Consider the following 25,643-nt stretch of genomic DNA (forward strand, 5'->3'; position numbering starts at 1 on the left):
AAAAATATTTAATGTACAGAATTGACCTCTCTACAGATTTATTATAAGTATAGATTAAGTATTTGAAAATCGAGCAGAATTGGATCCAATAATCAAATAATTTGATTGGACTCTGCTTGGCTGTCTCAGTACTTATATACACATTCTACGCGTAAGTGCGAAAAAAATGTAAATCGTTCGCTACTTACTTACCTATATATTTATTATTGATAAGGTGGTTAATGTTGAAATTGACATAGTAGCGAAATATCAATCCCATACATTTGTTTCTGTTTTGGGCCGTTTCAGGCAGTCTAAGTCATTCGAAGACGAATACCACCATTCATACTGTATTTTGTGATATCAAGATCCAGGTCATTATTGATGTTTATATTAACTGTATATTACAAATATTAACTGTGGCGTAAGGTCTGTTTTACCCCCTATTCCCAGCAGTAATCTTACCGAGTAGTTTGATGTCGCCCAAAGTTTTTCACTGAACTTAACATCAATGGACACGCATCTAAACAAGTTAAACAAATCAACTGTGATCTTATTATTTATCTTCTCTGTTATAGAAGACTTGATGTGAATTATTTTCATGTCAATCATGTAAGTGTAATTTGCGTAAAACGAAGCTGAATTTAGGTAGGTATTTAAAACTACACAATCTATGTATAAATTACCAACTTTCTGCCCGTGACACTGGACGCGAGGAGTTCGGGTGTTTTCTAAATAATATTAGCTTGTATCTATTGTATTATATTAAGGAAAATGAATATTTAAGTTCTCTATTTATAATATCTTAGCTTGTATTGATATGTCTACATACCTCAATTGTTTTAGCCGTTTTATCGATGCTCATGAAACAAACATACTCTCGCTTTTAATACGATCAAGTGTTATTATTTAGATACATCAAATATTATGTTGTTATGTTTATGTGTTGTTGTGTATTATGTTGTGTCCCTAACATCAGGGTTGATGAGGTTGGTATTTCACCTCACAATCCACACGATAAGAAGAAGAAGAATGTTATGTTTAGTCGCTCTTTATCACAAGCACATAGTAAAACTTGACTAAGAAATATTGTCCCCGGTTACATGATGGATTTATTGAGGATGAGCTGGTAAACTGTTACTACAATACGATTAATCATGGCAGTTTGTTTGGGCTGCATTATAAAAGGCACGAAACGACGAAGTCATTTAATTTCACGACAGTTACTCATTTTATAATTTAAAACGTTAATTAGTTCTGGCTGAAGAGTTCACAGTTTAATTAATTTTCGCTTCATTCCGATTCGACCGGAATAATAATTCAAATCATGAATCGAACCTGCTAACGACAGTCTGTCCGCTTTTGTATTTGTAAAATACTACAAAAGTCACATGCTGAAGTAGATCCCATATCCACATAATAATGGCTGTGAGAGCTTACCATTTGACCGGACGTAAATGCTGTCCAGGGCAAAAAACACAGCAATACACGCCAAGGAAAAATCAAGGTTGTGGTCACTGAGCCAAGGAAGAATGAGTGAAATGAAACGTGTTAGTGGTAGATGAAATCGTAGCAGATGTTTAAAGCCATAAAGTAGGTATCACTTGGATAACTAAGTGGATATTACTTTTGTGTACCTATACGTATGAATCGATGAAAAGTGAAACAGTGATCCACACAATAATGGATGTCAGAACTCACCATTTGACTTGACAATTAGGTAGTAAATGCTGTCCACGGAAAAAATACAGTAATTGTGGTCACTGTGCCAAGCAAGAATGAATTAATTGAAACGTGTTAATGGTAAATAAAATTGTAGCAAATGTTTAAGGCCATAAAGTAGGTATCACTTAGATAACTAAGTGGATATTACTTTGGTAAACCAATAGGTATGAATTGAAGAAAAGTGACAAAGTGATCCACATATCCACAGAATAATGGCTGTCAGAACTCACTATTTGGTCGAACAATTAAGTAGCAAATGCCGTCCGTGGCAAAAAATACAGTAACACACGCCAAGGAAAAACCAAGTTTGTGGTCACTGTACCAAACAAGAATGAATAAATTGAAATGTGTTAGTCATAGATGAAATTGTAGCAGATGTTTAAGGCCATAAAGTAGGTATCACTTTGATATTACTTTGGTGTACCTATAAGTATGAATTGAAGAAAATTGACAAAGTGATCCATCACGTAGTGGGAGGTAAGTAATAATATTCTGACGTCGTAAACTCCAATACAACACTCAAATGTCTATGGTTACTCGTAAAATATTGTCATAAAAATATTAGGTACATTTCAAGTGTATCATATCAAACATACAATATTGAAGATAATTTTGTATGTAAGTACTCAATGTTATTGCTAATGTACTTCAAAATTGAGGGGCTGACTGTAAACTTCAACACAACCTCATAATACAATGTTAATTTAAATAAAGTATCTTTTAAATTCGTTTAGATACAAACCTTAACATAATTTACTCAAACGAAACAGTTCAAACGCAATCTGTTAGAATTAATATTAATGATCGATACTTAAACTGAACTAGATATAAATACCTTTAGTTGGTTAGTTTCATAGGTCATAGATAAATTATGTAATTCTGATTACTAAATAAAGACAGATATAACGGTGACAAAAAACGTTCTCTTTATTATATTTATCTTATGTAAAAATGTAATAAGTGCGACATTTTGACGCGTTTTTCTATGACGTCACTGGTTGCTTTTTCCTACAAATTCCATAATAATTTCGTGTTTTGACGTTTAGTAAAAAGTAGGTAACTGATTTGACTAGTTGGAAACTACCCTATTCTCGTGCACATTTCAATATCCATAAAAGATAAAAGTTACTACTTCAAGGAAACTCTACAATAATAATCCCATGATCTTTGAAAAGTTGCTATAGTCACCGCACAAACTCCGTGGGCACTCAAACATATTACTCACCCAAGTAAATCCCAATTTTATCTAAGACCGAGATAACCAGCTAATAAATCCGATATTTATAGCAAGTTTGCTCGGGGGTGATAGTGCATTGCATCCCCTATATGAACCCCTGCACTGCCTATTGTGCCCGTCCCATTGTTTCCCCAAGAGCCCTCCCTACAGAACGTGAGTCCCACAAAGGGTTCCAACACAATAAAACTAGTAAAAAGATAAACGACACACATATTGGTGGGGCATTTAGAATTATAACGTTACACGTTAGCGTGACAGTTGGGACGAGCTAATAATTTGGTACACAACGATTCGGTTGGTGGCGTTGGTGCTAAGCTCAGTCCAAATAGGTGTTAAGTTTTACATTTGGTATTAAAGTCTTTGAATGACACACTATTACAAACAATAATTGTTTATAAGGATAGATTGTTACCAAACTATTTGGTATTTCCAAATTTTACTTAGAAAGAAAGAAGAATGAAAGAAACGGTTATAATAAAGGGACACCACAGTAATAAATATAAAACAATCACGGAATAACACATAACTTACAATCAAAACACGCAAGAACAACAACTTACACAACAGAGTACAAATTAATAGATAATAAACATTAAGACAAATTGTAATAGAGTGTATGGACTGGTCAACAATATCCTTTATAAAAGGGCCTCATTCAGCATTGGCCGCGGCGCAAGCCACGACGCTGGTATGCTGTGGACCCTGCTAGGTGAGGCTTCGTTAAAGTACTTATTAGGCTCGATAAAATAAACCAGATTTTTAATAAATATTTTCGTCCTCGTAAGTATAAAGTTAATTTTGCTTGCTTGCTTGTCGCTTGCTCTTAAAAAACTATTTACCTCGAAGTATTTACTACTACTACAACTCACTAGTAGCATAATAGCATTCCTGCGATAGGATAATTTGATTTACGACACTACGCCTAAAGTAACTAAGTACGCTCAAAAAAACAGTCGTGATAAGATTATTATAACTAAAAGAATATTTTATTAGTACCTATTATCTTTATAAACAACAAACCGAGCATAACCGACTACGCTTTAGTTTTTTCAAACAAATGAGGTAACTAAAATACACTAAAGGCAAGAAGTAAGGCAACTTATAGATTTATAAAGTAAACAGAGAAGAGAAAAACAAGGCGAACGGGCATTTTAAATAAACGGATCTAAAGTTTATTGCCGCAGAGATGTTTTCACGGTCAGTCTGAGCCGAATAACTCTCGCAAACAGAAAAAGCATTAGGCTTCGAGCGCATAGAGCCGGGAAAGTGAGATAAGCGGGCCCGTCAGTTCACATTTCGAAGCGAATAGAGCTTTTAGTAATCATTAATACACTATTGGCTATGACAATTCATCGGTTTGATATTTTCTTCGAAGTATATGGATTATCTCATGCTGTCCACAGAGACGGGAAACCGGGACACGCGGGCCGTTGTGCCGCATATTATAAAATCGTAAATATGCCTAGATTAGCAATCTACCCGGGTCAAAACACCGGTGTTTTGGGTACCTTAATTCGCATTTGTATATCAATTTTTTTTTACTCTTCCTGTCCACCTTGTATATGGGCAATTTACACGATTTTCTTGTATTCGGAAATTACACAAAATGTATATTTGCGAATATAGAAAATACGGCGCCCTCGAGCCGTGTCTCTCGCTTTCCCGGCTCTGTGGACAGCAAGCATGAGATAATCCACATACTTCGTAGAAACTAAATGAAACCGATGAATCGTCAAAGGTAATAGTGTACTCGTATTAAACGTTGCCAAAAGCTTCATTCGCTTCTATTGATAAAAAAAACTGCTTACCCTCCGAAATGTTTATATAAATATTTTTGTAGTGTGACAATCTGTTACGATATCGTGACACTGAAAATTTTTAAAATACCAGTTTTCTCAGAATAAGGCAACAGCAGTTCTAAACAACTCGGCATCAAGTAAAATGATTTTTGCAGTTTTTAATTACAATATTTTCCAGTTTAATTATTTATCTTTTGCTTTGAATACAAAAATAAATACATACATACAGACAGGCATAGGTATTACGATATTATTAATGTAATGTTAAATAAAAATAACATCTAACGCGTATTACCTGCATCACAGTTTAATGATGAAGAAACTTATGAAATTACACAGCGCATCGCAAGTTTTTTATTTCAGTAAAGTATTTTTGTTTTCTTTTTCAAAAAATATTGTTCATATTGAAAAATATTTTATTACAATAATTATTATTGAATAATTTAATAATTAAGTACAACTGTTCAATAAAATTCTATCACTCACCAAGCCGGCGTCGACTCGTTTCTCCCGGGAACATTGTTTACACTACCATGTTGATACCACAACTGAGTGGCTAATAAAAAACCTTTACCTACCTATTATTAGAGTGACGTTACTCCATTGTTCGGTGTAATTACTGTGAGCGTTCACGCGACTTCACACTTTGGTACTTAGACGTTGGTTCGGGAAGGAATAGGGATTGAGGGAGTCGTGTACTTCGGCCGGTGGTTGCGACGCGACTGCGGTCCAGAGCGGGGACTGTATTCTTGCCCCCCTAATAAAATCAACCGCCAATTTCTCATCCCTGAAGATGTTATTCCAAGCCTCTTTCCCCGAATTTTCATCGGGAACTTGTTGAGTTTCAAGGTTAATGTTGTCTTTCCGTATAAAGTGTGTCATGACACGTGTTCTTTGCGAGTTTTGATATAAACATTGCATAAAATAATCACCAATACATTACTTTACATAAACATATCGTCACGCCCATATTCCCGAAGGGGTGAGCAGTGGTGAGAGACGGTAAGAGGGAATTTATTTTCGAATTCATGTTTAGATCATAAATGGTTATCACGTGCTCAGCGGTGAAGGAAGACATTATTGAGAAAACCTTATGCGGCCAAAAATGCGTTTCGGATATGTGACCTAACCTGCATTGGGCTGGTTTTCCCTTCGGGTTGGAAGGTCAGACAGGCAATCGATTCAGTGGTAAACTGGACCTGTCAAATCTTCAGGTTAGTTAAGCAGACCCTGCGAACATGGGGTAGAAAACGCTGGAGACATGAAGAAAGAGAAGTAAAACATTCATGCTTTTTATTGTTCGTGGTATGCCGTAGGTATGAAGGGGCCTTAAGAATTATTTCTGATATAATAATATTATTACCGACCAAACTATAGGTACTCTGAACTACTTCATTATAATGAATATAGGAACCTACTTAGATCTTCGATCACCGGTGGTCAATCTCATTAACGTAGACGCAAAAATATCCTAAATATCCTATAAACATATATCTTTGGTCTTTTTGCCGACATACATAAGTTTTAGCTGGATATTTACAAAAAGACAAAAGATTCTAAGGTATTTTTCCGTTCATGGTATTGATTTTGACTTCTGGCTTAGAATAAGGAATAATATTACATATGGAATGGCAACTCTCCGCTCCCCACCAGGGGCTGAGCTAGGTTTACCTCACCCCCTTCGGTCTTACTTTAGTCTTCAATCGTATGGCGTCAGATGTCACACACACAGATGCGCGTATACGATAAAATCAACGTGTAGAGTCTGTGTAAAACGGGATGTTTGTATGAAGTGTCCGCCAGGGTGGAACAGGGTGTGCTTCCGGTGTTCGAAGAACTACCCACCTACGTTGTCAACATGTAGGACATACCTACTTTGAAAAAGGTCAAGTGCGATCTACCACAAACCGACTTGCAACATAAAGGCACCTACTTAATATTATTATTGCGTATGGCAGACAAAAATAAAATATCCTGCGTGGATCATATATCCAGCTGAAGCTCCCCTAACCAAGTCTCTACCGCATCCGTCACTCAATGCAGTTCGGCTATACCACCTGGGAACCGATGCAGAGAGCACTCGTTCACTATGTGAGATATGGTTTGATCCGGGTGACCACATTCACCGCACCACATTCATTCACCTACTTATATGTACTTATCAAGAATAAGACAGGTTGTGAAAGTTTCATTCAAACTTTTTCTGCGTGAACATTGATTAATATGTCCCTGAAAAGTACAAAAAAATGTAGATTACCATATCAATCCAGCGGTTTTAGCATAAAATGGTAAAAGTAGAGTTACTTTCGTATTTATTAAAATATTGATTGTGATAAAATAGAGATGTAACAATTGGATGTTGACCATAATTAAATCCTATTTCAAATTCAAAAAAAAAACAAATTACATTAAAATTCACATTTACGATGACATTATTATTAAAGAATCAAATTGGGTGGGTTTCTTTTCATGAATAAAAAAAGAGGTAATTTGATTTACTCAAACTCAACATTAAAAAGTATAATCGCAAGTTCTGTTTGTGTAAGCAAACCTGAGAAGCAAACGTATACACTAGCGCCATCTACTGACAAGTGGCTGTAGTATTTACTGTGTTGTTGTGTGTTGTTGATTGCGCCATCTGAATATTTTGTTTTGAACTAAGAAGAGAAGCAACTAGCATAAACATGAAAAAGTTTATGCTACGAAATACAGGTAGGGTAGACAGACCATAGATATTAAAGTATGAAAATAAATGTCTGTGAGACAGACAGACCCTGACAAATGGAAGTATAAAAGAAATATAAGTTTAAAAACTAAAACTCGACAACGGAAAAAATACGCTCTTAAAAGTATGAAACAAGAAAATATGTATATTTGTCTGAAATCCTTCCGAATAGTGATGCTTAGAAGATAGCCGTGGTCGTATGCCAATTAGGGACTTTCCAGGCTATATTTCCCAAAAACAATATAGATGACGTTGTGCGATTTAACCTAATAATTGTTTTCCCATTGATCGGGTATATAATTATTAAAAATTATAATGGCCGAGGTATTTTATGCACAGATACTTAATACTTAAATGTCTGTGGTTTTATGCAAGATTGGGAGATAAAAACTATCGGGAACATGTCTGAGCAGTCATGTTATCAATTCAACGTAATTGTCGAATAAATACATTTGTTAAAACTCATGTTAAATTCTGTCAGGTGGTTTAGAACTTAGGTTAGAACAGACGTGCATACACACTCACATACATACGGTTACGAGTGCTAATATGTCGTACACTTTGAAACCATGTCACATTAACTTTTTGGCCAAATTAAACCGTAACTCTCATTAAATGTCAAATATGATCTTGCGACAGGGTTCTAAAGTGGGTACATGATATTGCTGATGACTGTACACAGCAGTCAAACACAACCTTTCCTTTTTGTTTCACCGCAGACTGGTAAAAAATAAATACGAAACACATTTTAATGTAAGTAATATAAAGCCGTAATTTTATTCACTTATTTTTTAGCTACAATAATCTTTTTCAATGCTTAAGACATTATCTAAAAAAATAAAAAACACGGATTGAAACTGCCGTCAATATGTAAATCCACGGCTTTCCATTGTGTTCCTGACGTTTTCCAATTTGGGCCAAAGAAGACCGAGGAGGACAGCGGACGCTGGAAACATTAGAATTTCATGTAGGTACATGTTCTTCTTTTTAAATTCATCACGTGCGTGGCTTTAGATCTTTAATCATTACATGGCCAAGGATAAGCGTAAAGCAATTTTGCTAGATAATACAGTCCATTATTGGACTTTCCTCTTAGCAGACAAATATGCCAGCGAGAGCAAGGCAGTTTGGCTATGATTTTCAATACTAGTAAACGTGAAGTGAGAAGATATTTTAATAGAAGGGTTTGTTTCACCACTAAATAGTGCTGTCGTAGAGGTACTGTCAGAAACTTATCAGCAAATGATGGAACAGGCCCTTAAGACGTTGAAATTAAGTCTAGTGATCCATATACGGGTCATGACGGACTAGCTCCATACGTCCGTGACCCATTGCACTCAATGGGCATTGTGAAGTGTTTAGAATAGGGTATTTGACTGGGTCAAAAATAAATTATAAAATGCTAATATAGAAATAGAAGCCACTCTAATATGATCAAAAATCAAACTGATTCGAATTTTATTTATGAATTAAGTAACAATGAGTACGATGTTTGACCGCTTTTATTGATGACGTCACAGGATAGTATTTCCCGTTTTGACGTTTCGTAAAAAGTATCTCATTTGACTAGGTTGTCAAGTAGCCTATACATTTATTATTATTTACGTTTTTTAACAGGACGTATAAAAATTTAAGTAATATGCGGGACTTACAAGGAAGTCAAAACATTTGGTATGGGGACTATCAACGTGTTAATTATACTTCAATACCTGCAACAGCGCCAGCGGTTCCGAAGAATATTAACTCGCAAGGTCCTTTTACAGCCAATGTCACTGTTGTGTTACCAACCACTGCACCCACTTGTCCCATCATATACATCGTGCACATTGCCAGTGCTCTGGAAAAAAAATGTCTGAGTCCAAAAAAGGTCGGTATTTTGAGTTCTTGTTTAATCTTGGCAATGATGAAAAACTGAGTGATTTTTTTTTAATTTGGTTCACACAACTTCACCCCCACTCCACTATAACTCGTTTTACTATTGCGTGATGACAAAGATGAAATCCCTAGCTTACAATGTCAATGGGAGATTTTCTTTTTTAAAATAAAAAAAATAGTTTTCAAGAACTCGTTAAATGGCACTTAAGCAACTTGGAGCAATTCATCATTGCCAAGATGCCAATGATAGAAAAAAAAATAGATGGTTCCCTTATTTTTTGCACAAATCCACGTAACAAAGAATTATCTTATGATAAGTGAAGTGAAGTCTAGCCTAGTTTGTCCTCACGTACCTAGTAAATATTAATACTTACACACTAGCTTTTTAAGATTCCAAGATTGTACCTACTCTTAATTAAGGCGATGTTTCCCGCGAATGATGCAGCAGGTCATTCCAGTCCTTTGCAATAAATGAGGATACAAGGACGGACTGATGGTGATAAAATAAATAATGGGTGAAATTAATTATTCTGATTACTTAATGTTTCTTACCTTACGCTTGTAGGGAAAGCGTCTACGGCGAGAGCAGATAATATTGATGCACAGCTACCGCTACAAAGTCCAAGTGTAATGAAGACGTTTGCAGTGATCACGTTAGGAATCATCACACTCAGAGCAATAAATATAGCACAAGGTATCATCACACATGCTGCAACCATTATTATATATTACTATGACCAAACCACAAGAAAACACTCGAAAAAAAATAATAATTTTGGAATAAACTACGTACGTACTTACCATATAGAAGACGCTTATTCACCTTGTCTATGATTATGGTGACAATAACAAAAGGAATTAAAAATATTACTTCCATTAACATAGACATAGGGTACATCATAGTATTTATTGAATTAGTAGAACAATCCATATCTCCTCCTCCTGCAAACCACTGACAAAGCAAACAAAATGGATCATTATTATCTCTTGGAACTCTTTAACTTACTTTTAACACGATGAAGATATGCCTTAATAAAAAAAAAACATATCTTCAATCCTAAAGCATATAGAAAATGAATCACCGGGTCACAATTGACTCAAAATTGAGCACTTGCAGCTGGACCTCGTATGCCGAGAGCGCTAGCGCTTGTTGTGCAATTTCTTCCTAGAATTCTGTTACTTACCGTATAACCTAACGCAAACTGTAGTTGTTCCTGTAATAAAAGATAAGACGTACGATGTGGTCGAAAAGGTGATCTATGGGCCTATTTCATACGCAATCATCTAAGGTAAGGTGCTTGACAGCGTGTTGAATTTGCTGGAATATGCTACGGCCACACTTACCTTATCCTTTATCCGCCATGTTACCACAATAATGATGGCATTAAATTATTTCAGATATAACTGCGTGTTTTTGTTTAGTTATTACCTACAGCCAAACGCGATATCGATGGACATTGTAAAATTGTGGTCATAAATTGTGGCTACACGTATACAACTACGTGTTTCAATTATGGCCATAATTATTGTTATATCACGGTATATGATGCTTCACAGTCGATTTCGACTACAGCGACAGCAGCTGGTGGATTCATTGACGGTTGTCATTTTGCAAAGGCAGCCGCGGTTGCTACCTCCCTGTATAGTGGGGGGTAAAATTTGTTTAGGGCACCTTTTCTAGCCCCTTCCCCGGCTGAGCGGTAGTATGGCCGTAGCATTAGACAATATTTACATCTGCATGACGACTAATGCAGTTTCCAAACTGTCTACTGCAACTGCACTTCGATTCTTTTATCACGCTGTCAGGTAATTAGTAACAGGGACAAGCCAATTTATGTGGGTTCCTGAACATATCCAAAGCCTTGGATGTTCTTCAAAGACATTTCGAAATTCGGAAACAGTTTATTCCTAAGCGAAAAAAACTGGTTTTTAAATATTTTTTTAAGTTAACGAAACAATTTTACCTCGGCTGCTTTTGATTTGTCAGATTGAACGACATTACAAACTGAGTACGGGCGTTTAAGATCACGCAATGATAAATTATAAATATTTGGCATCCATAAGTATATACCAGTTGCCCTGAAAAAAGAAAGAAGTTTAGCTGTGAATCTAGCTCATCCACGCCAAACCCCATAGGTAGTGGGGGATAGTTAAGTGGCAATATATAATATTTACATTATTTTATTTTATATATTTTTTTCTCCATATACATACATAAAATAATACATTATCATCTAATCATCTAATAAAATATTACATTATCATCAGTTGTCATTGTTACCATAATCATGAATGTGTCATAACTCATAACGCATCACAGACAGAAAATGGGCTTAGCTAAGTTACAAACGATTATGCCAATCGACAGTGACAGTGATAAAAATATATGTCAACCCAATGTCCACTCCATAATTTTTTATCACTGTCACTGTCCGTTGTCATAATTGTTTGTAACTCGGGGAACACGTATCGGCGTTGTATGGCGGGTTTATTTTGTCTCAATTATATTTAAGACTATAACTTAAGAGCTAACTATAGCTTTACTCTGAATGCTATATTTATGATATATGACAATTTATGATCAAACCTAAATATATTATATGGAAAAAAATAACTTACAATAAGTAAACTATGAACATACAGTAATGCGTTATAAGAAAACATCGCAACATTGGTGGCTTAAGTAACATCGCCATGTCCCGAAGAGTTCCTTTGATTCCTGAATCACCAGAACGTAGCATTATTGACGATGTCCTAACAGTGGTCACCTACAAAAAATGTTAGTTATAAGTATCTTCACATTACATATTGATTGATTGGGGAGGCTTGTGCTCAGCAGTGGAACATACAAGGGTTTTGTGTATGTTTATCTCAACATAAAATATTACTGAAGTGTACGTATAATAATTAAAGGTAGATAATAGCCCTGATTCCTGTAGACATCATCAAATTTTATTTTAAGTTATACCCGTCATTTTCTTATCCGTCGAAAAGAAAAGGGACAGATGCTTGACAGGTGTTAATTTTAAAATGAATGAGTGAATGGATGAATAACGTGGGCGAATCTGGGTTTGACGTACACTGTCGTCTTAATTCTGTCGGATTATTGGTCAATGTATAGTTTTGAGAGGGTTGTTTAAATTTATTTCTAAACATGGCGTGTGTTCCATAAATTTTATACGTGTCGATTACCCGTCCTTTTCTATTTCAGCGGATAAGAAAATGACAGGTATAACTTAAAATAAAATTAGATGGTGTATACAGGTAATAGCACCAGTAAGTAACTTTAGTTTTCGGTAGCATGAAAAAGCGTATCGTTATTTTTATGATAACCTTTTTGACTTTCGTAAATTTTAGGCAAGTCGATTACCCGTCCTTTTTCCTTACGGCGGATAAGATGACAGGTATAACTTTAGTAGTGTGTACTGTAATCAGCACCATCACGTTAAAGCATTCTCTCAACTACTGGAGAGGGTATGGTGACACTCCATCACGTTGTTCTCAAGCTTATTGTATATATCTTATGTCAAATCAAGCTTCTATGCTGTTCTGGGAGCAAATAAAAAACATAGAACACGTTCAGCTGCTTGTCTTCCCGGGCATGTCGTAAAAACCGACAGAGGGATTGCGTCCTCTAACATGATGGACTAATGTTATGGGCGATAGGCTGATCCCTTATCACCATAAGGTTCATCATATCCATCTTAGGACTTCGTATCAACAGTGGCTGCAAGTTGTCTTTGATTATTTGTGGTTCTGCCCACCCCATTTGGGATTACGGGCGTGAGTTTATGTATGTATGTATGTCAAATCACAACATGAACCACTATTTGACCTGGATTTCCCGACACAAATGTTACAATAAATAATAGGGATTTAATACTAAAAGGTCTTAGTTGTTATTACCATACAATACTTACAATTACCATTAAAATATTTTAGCAATAATGGTTTAAAACAAATAATGGTTGAGTGCTTAAGGTAACGTAGGCATCATCTATTTTTTGAAAAAAAAAAATACCAGGTACGAATACTTGTTTACTTACCGGATATTCTAAATGTTCTTTTCGATGGTTCCAAGCATACATTTTTCCAAGAATGGGCATTGCTTTGAACGGTCCTTGTGCCGCTAAAATAAAGCGCGGGCTTTCAGGCAAAAAAAATAGTAAAATGGCCCCTGATAACCCTATTAAGCCCCATAGCCACATAAAAACCCGCCAAGGTTTTATTTCCATAGAACCGATGTTAAACGTCCATTGTCCAGGAATAATCATCCATGCAATGCCTGAAATAAAACATTATTTTAATTATCTTTATTAAATTATAAACTCATTTCTTACTTTTATATATTGGCTGTTTATTGAATAAGATGTTTCGTGGTAGTCGTTTCAAACTTTAATGTGTTTTCCTTTCGACTTGGAAGATCATTATAAAAGGAAGGATAAGTTTATATTATAAAAGGAACATTAAGTTCATTAAACAAAATCTTACTTATTAAAATTAGTTTTGAAAAAAATATCGTTTCGTTTATTGACATTTTGCTGTTTTTCTTTTTTTTAACGTGACCTTATTGCACATTAAACTGACAGAGATCAGCAGTAACTGTTAGTAATATTCACGATCCTAGTACGACTTTGAATTAGATTATTCTGGGCGCCATCGCACTCGCGGCAAACAGAGTACTTCGGGGCGGAAGGCAAGCGCGACTCCACTAAACCACTGTCCTATTTTTCCCTACAAAGTGGCATGCATAATGCTATACCGACAAGAGCGTAGCTCTTAAATTAGTGATGATTGTACATTGGCGGGATATATAATATGAATGAAAGACGGTGTGATATACTAAATAACTAACGGCCTCCATGGTCCAGTGGTTGAGCGTTGTGCTCACGATCCGGAGGTCCCGGGTTCGAATCCCGGTGGGGACAAATCGCAAAAATCACTTTGTGATCCCTAGTTTGGTTAGGACATTACAGGGTGATCACCTGATTGTCCAAAAAGTAAGATGATCCGTGCTTCGGAAGGCACGTTAAGCCGTTGGTCCCGGTTACTACTTACGTACGTAGTCGTTACATGAGTCATGTTAGGGGCTTATGGCGGCTCAATAATAACCCTGACACCAGGGTTGATGGGGTTGGTAATCCACCTCACAACCCACACGATAGAAGAAGACTAAATTACAAATGTTTATTTATTAATTTTATGTGTGTATATGGAACACACATGAATATGTGTGTATATGTCTCGCAGTATGTACGGAGGATAACACTTACCTGGAATAATGACAAATACGACCGCAACAGCACTAACCGCCCACGACATGGCCACGTCTCTATGCGATACGGTATGCAATTCTCCAAGATACACCAAAACAGTCGCACTTGAAGCTGAAACTCTAAAATAAAATGTATTTAAGCTTGTCAATGTTCATCATCATCCCCACCATTATCCTGTTTTTCACAGGGTCCGCTTACCTAACCTGAAGATTTGACAGGTCCGGTTTTTACAGAAGCGACTGCTTGTCTGACCTTCCAACCCGCGAAGGGAGAACCAGCCCAATACAGGTTAGGTCACATACCTCCGAAAAGAGAAGAGAAGCTACAGTAGTTTTAGGCCGATAAGACGTTCGAAAGTGTAACTATGTTACCAATTGAATAAAGATGTTTTTGAATTTCAATTGATTTTTGAATAGTCCAGACTAGCGAAAAGGATCACGTGGCCGTAATCGGAACTAACTCCTCATGTCATTTTTGACGGTTGTTATGAATGGAGACTGTATGGAGATGCTGGACAGCAGCGTCCTTCTGTCAAAACTATCTGAGTCCCCTAAGATCTCCATGGTTAAGATCCCTGTCGACCTATAGGTATTTTTTACTAAAAGTCGAAACACGAAATTACTATAAAATTTGTATGAAAAAGCAACCTAAGACGTCATAGAAAAACGTGACAAAATGTCGCACTTATTATTACATTTTTCGTTTTTAAAATTTATAAAAAGTTAAACAGAAAAAAGAAACGCTTTTTGTCACCTTTAGATCTGCCTTTATTTAGTAATCAGAATTTCATTATTTATCTCTGACCTAGGAAACTATTCAATTTATTGGTATGACGTCATAATATATCCCCAATATTGTTTTGGATATTCAAGCCCTGATGGATTAAAAAGGCCACATCGATGCAATTCATTTAAAAAAGCAATATTGCAATTTGACAATTGTTTGACAAAATCACGAACCATCTGCGAATAAATTATGATTTGATTTGAAAAAGAAAGTAAGTGTGCAATACAAGCAAATGTCAAATAGCATTATTGTTTTGTTTTTAATAAATTGCTTCTACGTGGCTTTTTTAACTCTCAGGACTTGAATAATCAAAAAAATATTGGAGATATAGTATGATGTCATACCTTAAAATTGGGTAGTTTCCTAAGTCAAAGATATTTTTTTTTCTGTTCATCATCACCAGCCCATTAACGTCCCCGTTGCAGGGGCACGGGCTTTCCCTATGGATGGATAGGGAGATCGTGCCTTAAACCACCACGCGGGCCCAGTGCGGATTGGTGGTTATTAATGCTAATGCAGTCGGGACCAACGGCTTAACGTGCCTTCCGAAGCACGGAGGAGCTCGAGATGAAAACTTTATTTTTTGCGGTCACCCATCCTATGACCGGCCGTCATAGGTATTTTTCTGTTACAACTTACAAAATTCCTGTGATTATCCTGAAAACGAACATGGTCCAGAATACAGTGCACATTGACGAGGCAAAAGATGCTAAGACCGCCCCTATTAGCGCCGGCAACATTATTCTGCGTCTGCCATAGTGATCACATATTGAGCCCCAGCAAATTGCCGAAATAACTATACCTGAAATATCACAAACAATAATAATTAGAAAGAAGAACCCTAGTTTTCAGCCCGCCCTACCTCAACATCTAAAATATTAATTATATACCTATCTATCTCTGCTAATTTCCAACCAAATCGGTTCAGATATTTAATTGTGAATAGGTACGTAACAGAAAGAGAGTTTTCCCACCGATTAAGTAATTACTTCTTTTGTATGCATAATTACAATTACATTCATTTTGATTTATATAAAGGGTGTTAGTGACATCGTAACAAAAACTTTGAGGGATGAGTCAGACCATGATTCTGAGTCGATATCAAGTGGATTTTTCCGTCGCAAAAATCATGTATTTTTTTTAGTTTTTTAAAATTATTTTCAATTCTATACTTTAGCGATGGGAAATTCCACTTGATATTAACTCAGAATAATCAGCTGAATCATCCCCCTCAGTATTCGTTACGATGTCACTTACACCCCATACAAGTACATACGGTAGCCATACAAGTAGGTATGGGTGTTAGTGACACCGTAACAAATATTGAGGGGGATGATTCAGACCATGATTCTGAGTTGATATCAAGTGGAATTTCCTGTCCAAAAATTCATGATTTTTTTGTGTTTTTTTTTTAATTATTTTCAATTCCATACTTTTGCGACGGAAAATTCCACTTGATATCAACTCAGAATCATGGTCTGAAACATCCCTCAAAGTTTTCGTTACGATGTCACTAATACCCTGTACACAAACATAAGATTTATTGGCTTAGGTTTATATTTTGTTTAATGTTAGTAGAAGTAATATCAAAAGAATATGTACGCGTAGGTCTCGTCATGTAGGTTAGTTAGAAGAAATATCTATGTTAGAGATAAGCTTACCTGTCTGTTTTATTGTATGTAAATAAATAATAAATCCACGCCTGTAATCCTAATGGGTTGGACGGGGCCACAAGAAATTAGAAGTCACTCTTGATACCAAGTTCTAAGTTAGGACTTTCTACTTCCGACATTTAACTGTCGATCTTTTAAAGGGCGTTTTGTATTTAGAAACACTTTAGAAAATAACATTTTACCGATAAATATAGCGGATCCTATTAAAGACTTTTGATTAACAGTAAGATCGAGGTCGCATCTTGCTGGGTCTGTGACGTACGCCATTGCTTGCATTTCCACTAATGCGTGCATAAATATGAGACTGCACGCTGTTAATACCAAATTATTAAATGAACCGTGACCTGAAAAATATTTATGAAAATTTAATACATATAATAAATAACCTGAATACGTCCCACTGCTTGGTACGGGGCACAAAAATAAAGAAAAAATGATAAAATTTAATATTTTGCCCTAACACAATAAGTACATATTTTGTGTTAAATAATTACAACAATTTCGTTCACTACTAAACTAAAAATAAATTATAAATACACATCACGGCTGTAAAATCTAATGGGGTGGGCGATATTTGGCCCCACACACGACATCAACATTTCAAGCTTGCATAGATATGTAAATGACACAAATCTACATCTTTCACGTGGGTCGGAAGGTTGATGACCAACCCTACCAACCTTAGTGTCAGGGTTATTATTGAGCCGCCAAAGGCCGGGGTTAATGACACAAACAACAATAGTAATAATAACAGCTGCATCACCAGTGAGCTCGAAAGCTTCTTCATAATCCATAGCGAGTTCCGTGTGTGATGGTTTTCTCATTTTTCTGATTTTTTATATATTAACACAAATCAAATTAAAAATTACGTAATAATTTAAAAATATAAATTAAATGTACATTTGCCAATAAGACAACGATTTTAAACTTCGAAGAGACTTCAAAATGATGCGTCTACAATCTCTATCATGACTGTCATCTATCAAAGAAAGTATATTTCATTTTTCTTAACAAAGAATTTTTTACATTCTTGACGTAGGTCTATGCTTTTTTATTGCGCTTCAGTACTTAACATTTGAGTTGCATTGGAGAAAGTTTGAGAAACCGTGTACTTGACAGGTGACTTTGACACATTGCCATATGTAAATCTGAATATATTTTAATATAGTTTTTTAAAGTAAGTAAATTGCAATGAGATTTTGTTACACATAAGAAGGTTCGTAAAAAATATTGCAAGTTGTACAAAAAAAAAGATTAGAGACAGAAATGACATCAACTATACATCAATGAATAAATATAATAAAATAACTATTTTAGGGTTGCGTACCAAGACGGGAATTACTAAGCTAAAGCGGGTGTCCGCTATGGGTTTTTATTAAAAATTATGGGTCACTATGGCAGCTTTATTAACAAATAATAAATAAATATCAGGGGCTCAGGGATTCATTAAAGTGAATTCGGTGTACAAATTTAATAATATAATTCAATAATTTAACCTTCTTAATTTAAAAATAAGTACGTGGAGGCAGACCGATTTCCCACTCCCCATTCTACTTAGCTAATTACCTAACCGATATTACCAAATTTCACGCATAACTGTCTTATATCATAAAGGTAATCGAAATGTAATTAGGTTTTTGACACAATCTCTACAATTAAAGACCATTTAATGACTACAATAAAGGTGCATCTACACTATTTTATTATTCTAAGATATAGGTACCTATATTATTTAGTGTTCCGACTTACAAATACGTCAACCACTCATATTTCGTGTATTGGGAATCGCAATGTCACGATGTTCTGAATTATATTCTGTTGATGGAGGCTTTTGAATAAAACGGCTTACTGTGGCGTAATTTCAGTTGTATTTCTTATAAACAAAATTTGATTAAAGGGTACAAGTAGCAACGTGTCGCGCGTTCGAAAAGTCTCTTACAATAGTAAACATTAAGAAATATAAATAAGCTTATTAATTCTTTAATTGCATTACACGATTCAACCAACAACTCAAGAGGACTGGTGTATCCAATAGGTACTTTCGCTACAGATGAAGTATATATTTAAAACATAATTTTGTATTCTTTACTGATGAAATATTTCAAATTTCAATTTACTAAAAATAAACTTCTCATTCTCTATTTTAAATATAAATGTTAAAATTGAATACTTAACTGGTTTGTGTAAAATGGCTATCAGGTGTGCCAAATCCCTGCACAATTATCTGCTGAAAATTCTAGAGCCGTCTAGATCGTTCATAGTTTTCTCCTTCTAGGATAGAACTTAGTGAGATATTCCCTAAAAATAAAAGTTTAAAAACTAAAACCTGATTACGGAACATTCACGCTCTAAAAAGTATGAAACAAGAAAATATGGTATTGTTTCATATTTTTTAAAGCGTGATTTTTCCCCACCTGGGTTTAATTTAGATTATGAAAAAACTTTTATTTTGATTTATATTATTTTGAGGTCTTATTTATTAAGATAACGTACTTCCGATACATATTTTATGCAAGATATGGAGATAAAACCTATCCGGAACATGTCTGAGCAGTCATGGCGAATAAATACAAGGAAACTCGCATGTAACAGCTAGTAATATGTATATTTTTGAAATGTGCAAATGAAGCTCTTTCATTTGATACTCGACACACTACTATTCGAAACAATTATTTTTTTCGTCCTTTGTTTATGGCCTATAGAGGGCGCCATATTGGATTTAGCGTGCGTGACGTCACATTGTCATAGCTTATAACCACCGAACAATTAAGACTCTTCTAGTGACACCTGATTTAAAATTTCTGATAGGTGGTTTAGAAGTTAGGTTGGAACATAGGTGCATACACACATACACATAGCGATCAAACACCATAACCCTCGTTTTTGCTTCACCGAAGTCGGGTAAAAAGAAATTAGTTTGACAACTGGGAAGTTTCCATTAAATTGGGAGACCCTAAGTAGGCGGAATTGCCAAGAATGTAGAACACTACTATGGCCACGTCTTTGTTATTATTAATTCCATTCACAGTAACTATTTAAAATGCATTAGAAATAATCATATCCACATGCCAGTTTTAACAATTGACTCATTCAAGATGTGGTTGTATATCGTAGTTTGTGTAATAGTAACAATCATTTGTCAATATCGAAAGAAAAACAAAAAGTTAATATTTTTGTCAAACCATTTCAAAACTGGACTCAGGTGTATTCCTGTTTTAGGAATTGCTCACTTATTTATTGGTGGTGGTGAAGGTAAATTGTATAGGGGAAATGTTATTTATATAATATTTATTGTAGGAAAAAATCTAGTTTGATTCTTAATTTTTTTAAGTTTTAAATTACCAATGCTTAAATTTATTGTAAATATCAATATAACAATACGTCACAAATACAAACTTAAAAACTAGTCATTAAATAACCCGCCCCTCACTGTTCCCGGAGCAAAGGTGCCCACAACACTAGCCGCATTACCGCGTTGAATGGCAATGGCCAGCCTTTGGACCAGGAACGAGCCGGAGCGGGAGTCACCTGTTTTCTCCCTGAGCCTGAGACCCAATTCTGACACAAAGATTTTGGTGTCCGCCCCCCAGCTACCAAAGGTCTCCACGGCAACGGGCACGAAGTTATATGCAGGCAATAGAGCTGCATACTTCTCCCTCTTCTTCTCAGCGGCATCCTCAGCCGCTGCCGCCGGTGAGTGGATGGTTCGACCAAGGTGGCTGGCGGCAACAGTGCTGACACAAGTAGCGTCCCAAACCAGGCACTTGCCATTTTTCCAAGGCACCAAAGTCAAACCATCCGGTCTCCTCCCGTCAGTCCTACACAGGCCCGGGGGCTCAAGCACGCAGGGTACGCTCGCTGACACTAAGGCCCTCCGGATAATATCGTTGAGTGCATGGTGACGCGAGAACCTCCCCGCGCAACGTCGACAACTCAGTGCGTGATGGCCATCAGCTTCCACCATGGAACCGCAGGTGCATATGTGGGGTTCACACACCTTGCAACCCAGGCGAAAAGCCACCGCCACACGCAAAGAGTCGTCGTCTAATAAGGTGCCCAAGTAAGGGGAGGGTAACGCGTGCAACCATGTTTGATTCTTACTTTTATTATTGTAGAAAGAATGAAAGCAATTCAAATGGCTGGCCGGGATACAATTGATAAAGGTGGCATTACAGGAGTATGGTTAGCGCACCGGTTTTATTTAGGTAACTCGTCTATACTTATTTATAACTTTCTTTAAAAAGTTTGGCTGAAAACAACAATACCCTTGATTCCTACAAAAATCTCCTAATGTTTTTATAACTTTTACCTGTTATTTTTTTATACGCAGAAATGCGTTTATCGCCATCTGCCGACAGCGGTCGATTAATTCTTTCGAACACAATCCTTTCGGATAACGTCCTGAGCCGAGCACACCTGGGCAACCTCAGGCCTGTTGTCATAAATTTCAGTATTACCTTTTTATTTTTCAGTTGTAACAGATCCCGAAACCGCAAGCCTATTTTTGAGGGTATGTCTTGAAAAAGATGACATCATGCAAATGTGTTTTAAAATGTTTATTGGTAACGGAAGCATTACCGCACCAGGTAAGTCTAAAGATTATTATAATTTATTTAATTCAACTGGCAGGGACCCGAAAACACAAATAACTTCTTCTCTAAGCTAATCCATCCATTCAATTCAATTCAATGTCTTTATTGTGCTAGATATTTAGGTTATTTACATTTGCAGTTGTTATTTACATTATTAACATCCATAGATAATAGATCTGAATAGAATCTATTTGTAGAAAGCTCAATAGGATATTTTTTATTAAATATACTTTTTTCTCCTTCACGCCTATAAGGAAACAATTCCTATATGCTGTTAAAGTATAGACTAATGTAAAGTTTTCTTACGCTTATCTTGTGACCCTTTCAGTACATATCTGGCGGCCTCGTCGGAAGATTCTCCTGCCTCATTTTAATTCCAAAAATTTGAATCAGTTCGTTAACGTGTTTGATGTACAAAGTCGTTTTATGGTAAAACAACTACGATCAGCTGTTGGGGCTGGTTCTTTCTCGCTTTACAATCACATCAGTACTTGCACTCTTGCTTCGATATTTGGTAAGTATTGTAAACAGCTTCCTTTTGACAGTCCACAATCTCTTCAGACCGATTCGTGGCCTATGACACGCCAGGCGTGTCACGCTCGTTTTGTATGTGGCCCTTGGTAGTATGTTGATTTTTAGAACGCGGCCACGAATCGGTTAATAGCTCACGAGCCAAATGCGTCGGCTGGTGTGGAAGTGCCTCGGGCTGCCTCGGGCTAGGTGGTTCTAGGTGGGTACGTGGCTAATACTTTATTGCACATACAGGAACTACAAAAATACAGAAACAAAAGAAAAACAAATAGACAAAAAATATTCTAGAAAAGCAGTAAATCGTAAAGTACATACTACTAATTTTACTTTTCTTCTCAGAAACTGCCTTAGGAGGGAAAATAAAAGACTATTACTGTTATGTTGATATCCAGCGTTTATTGAAATTCATAGAAAAAGGCTTGGATATTTTGGCAATAAGAGGATTTCAACCTTGGCTCTACCCCGACTTTGTATTCAAATTGACTGCTAGTTTTAAAACTATGACCAATATCAAAGAATTCATCGACAACGTTGCTCGTCAGGTATATAATATAATAAGTAATATATTTTAGCTTATACGCATGTCATTTACACTACATCGACATGGTAACCAAGATCCAATCTCTAAATATCTTATTGCTAAGATGCTAATACAATTTTGTTTTCATTAGCACGTCGAGCAATCTTACCAATTAAAATTGTCTATAATAATGTTTTTTTTTTTTTCAGATATTTGCTTTTAAACGTAAATTGGTTGAAGAAAATCAAAATAAGGAAGTACAATCGGAAAGTAATCAAAGTAAGTAAACACATAACATAACTTAAGATGCCGACTATATCCCAATTGGGATAGTAGAGGTACACCCATCGCAAGGTGAACTAAGTATCCACACCTCACCGTGCTTTCTGTTAGACCAACGTGACCAAAGTAAGTAATTCTAAACAAAATTGAAGAACGATGGACCAGTATTGTCAATAAACTATTTGCCATCTAGAATTCACAATTAACTCTACAATTTCTTCTTCAGATATGGCAGAAAAATTCAAACCTCTGCTAGAGCTCTTAATTGAGTCATCTGGTGGCAAACTTAAATACACTGACATTGAGATGCAAGAAGAGTTTGTGGTCCTTGTGGTTGCAGGCACAGATACATCTGCCGTGGCAACCTCGTTCACGATACTCATGCTATCTCAGTTTCCTGATATTCAGGAACAAGTTTACTCTGAGTAAGTTTTGACTGTGATTTTAACGCATGATTATATTTTTAAATGTTAAACCATGAACGTGAAATGATATTAAAAACATCTATAAAAAGTACGTGTAATTGAAGAAGAATGAAAAAGTCACGAAATTAGTATTGTGTCCATTCTCGGAGAAACACACGCCGTTTTTCAGTCGCTCCTTAATATTACATGTGTTTCCAATAGATTGAAAGAGGTGTTTGAAGACTCCACCAGAGTTACAACAGCAGGAGACCTAGCTCGCTTGAAGTATTTGGAAGTTGTGATCAAAGAAACTTTACGGTTGTATCCACCAGTGCCGATAGTGATGAGAAGAGTAGAGAGCGATGTTATTTTACGTAAGTTTGTAATGATACTTTTAGTCGATGCAGTTGCCTTTTCCCTGTTTATATTCAGAAATATCTTCTTACGCTTTCAACCAAGTATATTAGTATTATTTTAGAATACAATTGAAGTACCATAGCAGACATACCTGCTTTTATTTCTTTCAATACGTGGGTAAAGATGAAACAATACAATATTTTTCTTAATATCAATGCTGCTTAATATCTAATGCATGTCGCAGAAATCCACCTCTATTCTAACAAGATACAAGGTAGACGATAATTTTGTAATTTATCAAAATCAAAATTATCACAAACACGCTAATGGTGGTTGACATCGGACGGCAAGATTACGTAGCGATACATATAAAACAATTCGTATTAATTAAAATTACTTTCAGCATCAGGAATAACAGTACCCAGTGATTGTGGAGTAGTGGTAAACATTTGGGCTCTACATCGCGACCCACGGTATTGGGGCGAAGACGCCGAACAGTTTCGTCCGGAACGGTTTATCGATGTCCCTTTAAAGCATCCTGCGCAATTCATGCCATTTAGCCACGGACCCAGAAATTGTCCAGGTAAGTAATATTATAACATAACATAACAAATACTTTATTGCACAAACAGGAAAAAACAAAATACAAAACAAAAGAGAAATAGAATTAGTACAATAGGCGGCCTTATTGCTAAGTAGCACTCTCTTCCAGGCAACCTTTAAGTATAGGAGATATTGAATATTATTATTATTATTGTATACAGGGTGGCCCAGAAGTTCAGGTTCAAAATGAAAAATTAGATGGAGGGGCTCATTAGCTACAAGAAACACCCCCATGTATGTTCAGCAATTATTTACGGTTTAGGAGATATGACCCATTTTGTACCTTTTTCTAGATTTTCTACCTTACTTCAGAAATAATCATTTTGTCGCTATCCCTTTCTTAATAATTATTTTATTTTGCTTCACAACTATGCCTAAGGCTGTGTACCGCTCAATCAAAGATGAATCAAAGTCAAATCAAAGATAAAAAAAAAGTTATTGGAAGTCAAAGTGAGAATTCAATCAAAATTATTACTGTTGTTAAAACTTCGCCGAAGAATAATAAACACTTGAGATTGTCATGGACCCTGAAAGTATTTCTAAAAACTGCTCCATTTAATAGGCTTTTAGAAACATCCAAAAAAAGTACCCTTAATACGGGCAAAAAATAAAGTAATTTGACCTCAAATATTGCAAGACAGACAGATTTGAAGGAAAATTTGACATTTTCATACAATGTAGCTGCTTCTTTCTAACGTTGTTAAAGGTGCTTTGGAAAGGCAGTCTCAATGTTTCTTGTCGAAATCAGTAAGGGCAAAAAAGGACTAAAATAAAATAATATATATTTCCTTGGGCAAAATATTGTAATCATAAATTTTTAAAGTTAGAGTGAATGTTATAATAGTCATGTGAGAGTTAAGAATATCCACTGAAGGCCTCAACGCTATGTTTAAAACTGTCTTAACGCCTGCCCTCGCTGCACCAGATCCGCGCCGCGCATGGCGCGAATTATATCGAGGGCTTTGACCAATAGCTACACGACGTCTATCTATGTAGATGGCATTCGCTGCGGTTGTCATACAGACTACTAGTGTGTACGTATAATATCATTATTATCATATACGACTGTTACAGGAACCCAGTATGCGATGACGGCTATGAAGACAGTCCTAGCCACATTGTTAAGGAACTATCGAATAATTCCAGCAAGAAAAAGCACATCTTCAATACCTGGACAACCATTACGGTTGAAATTCAAGCTACTTATGAAGGATGTCGATAACTTTATGGTAGAACTAGAAAATCGGAATTGATATACTGTACAATTTTAATTTATTAA

The 25,643-nt window shown here is 35.9% G+C and overlaps 2 protein-coding genes across 4 annotated transcripts in view; one reads left to right on the forward strand and one right to left on the reverse strand.

Moving 5' to 3' along the window:
- The window catches only part of LOC126369589 (aminopeptidase N), a 33,210-nt gene extending 27,752 nt beyond the window's left edge, over positions 1-5,458 (reverse strand). Inside the window, exon 1 of one of the 2 annotated variants that reach the window (XM_050014070.1) lies at positions 5,319-5,458. The gene's annotated coding sequence lies outside the window, so the exon portion shown is untranslated. Of the gene's footprint in view, positions 1-5,226; positions 5,283-5,318 lie in introns of those variants that run through there. The other variant, XM_050014071.1, reaches the window with a different exon arrangement.
- Positions 3,631-25,617, forward strand: LOC126369591 (cytochrome P450 4C1-like). 2 transcript variants are annotated; one of them, XM_050014074.1, is made up of 10 exons: positions 3,631-3,650; positions 21,191-21,280; positions 21,548-21,661; positions 21,996-22,181; positions 22,538-22,740; positions 22,928-22,997; positions 23,227-23,425; positions 23,627-23,778; positions 24,165-24,344; positions 25,439-25,617. In XM_050014074.1, the coding sequence occupies exons 1-10, from the start codon at positions 3,632-3,634 to the stop codon at positions 25,615-25,617; spliced, it is 1,392 nt and encodes a 463-aa protein (XP_049870031.1). In that variant the 5' UTR covers position 3,631. The 2 variants fall into 2 exon arrangements, with proteins under 2 accessions (XP_049870031.1, XP_049870032.1); XM_050014075.1 differs by lacking the exon at positions 3,631-3,650 and adding an exon at positions 20,184-20,327.
- Positions 25,618-25,643: the final 26 nt, after the last annotated feature.

The sequence above is a fragment of the Pectinophora gossypiella genome, chromosome 9 (genome assembly GCF_024362695.1).
Source record: "Pectinophora gossypiella chromosome 9, ilPecGoss1.1, whole genome shotgun sequence".
NCBI classification, from domain to species: Eukaryota; Metazoa; Arthropoda; class Insecta; order Lepidoptera; family Gelechiidae; genus Pectinophora; species Pectinophora gossypiella.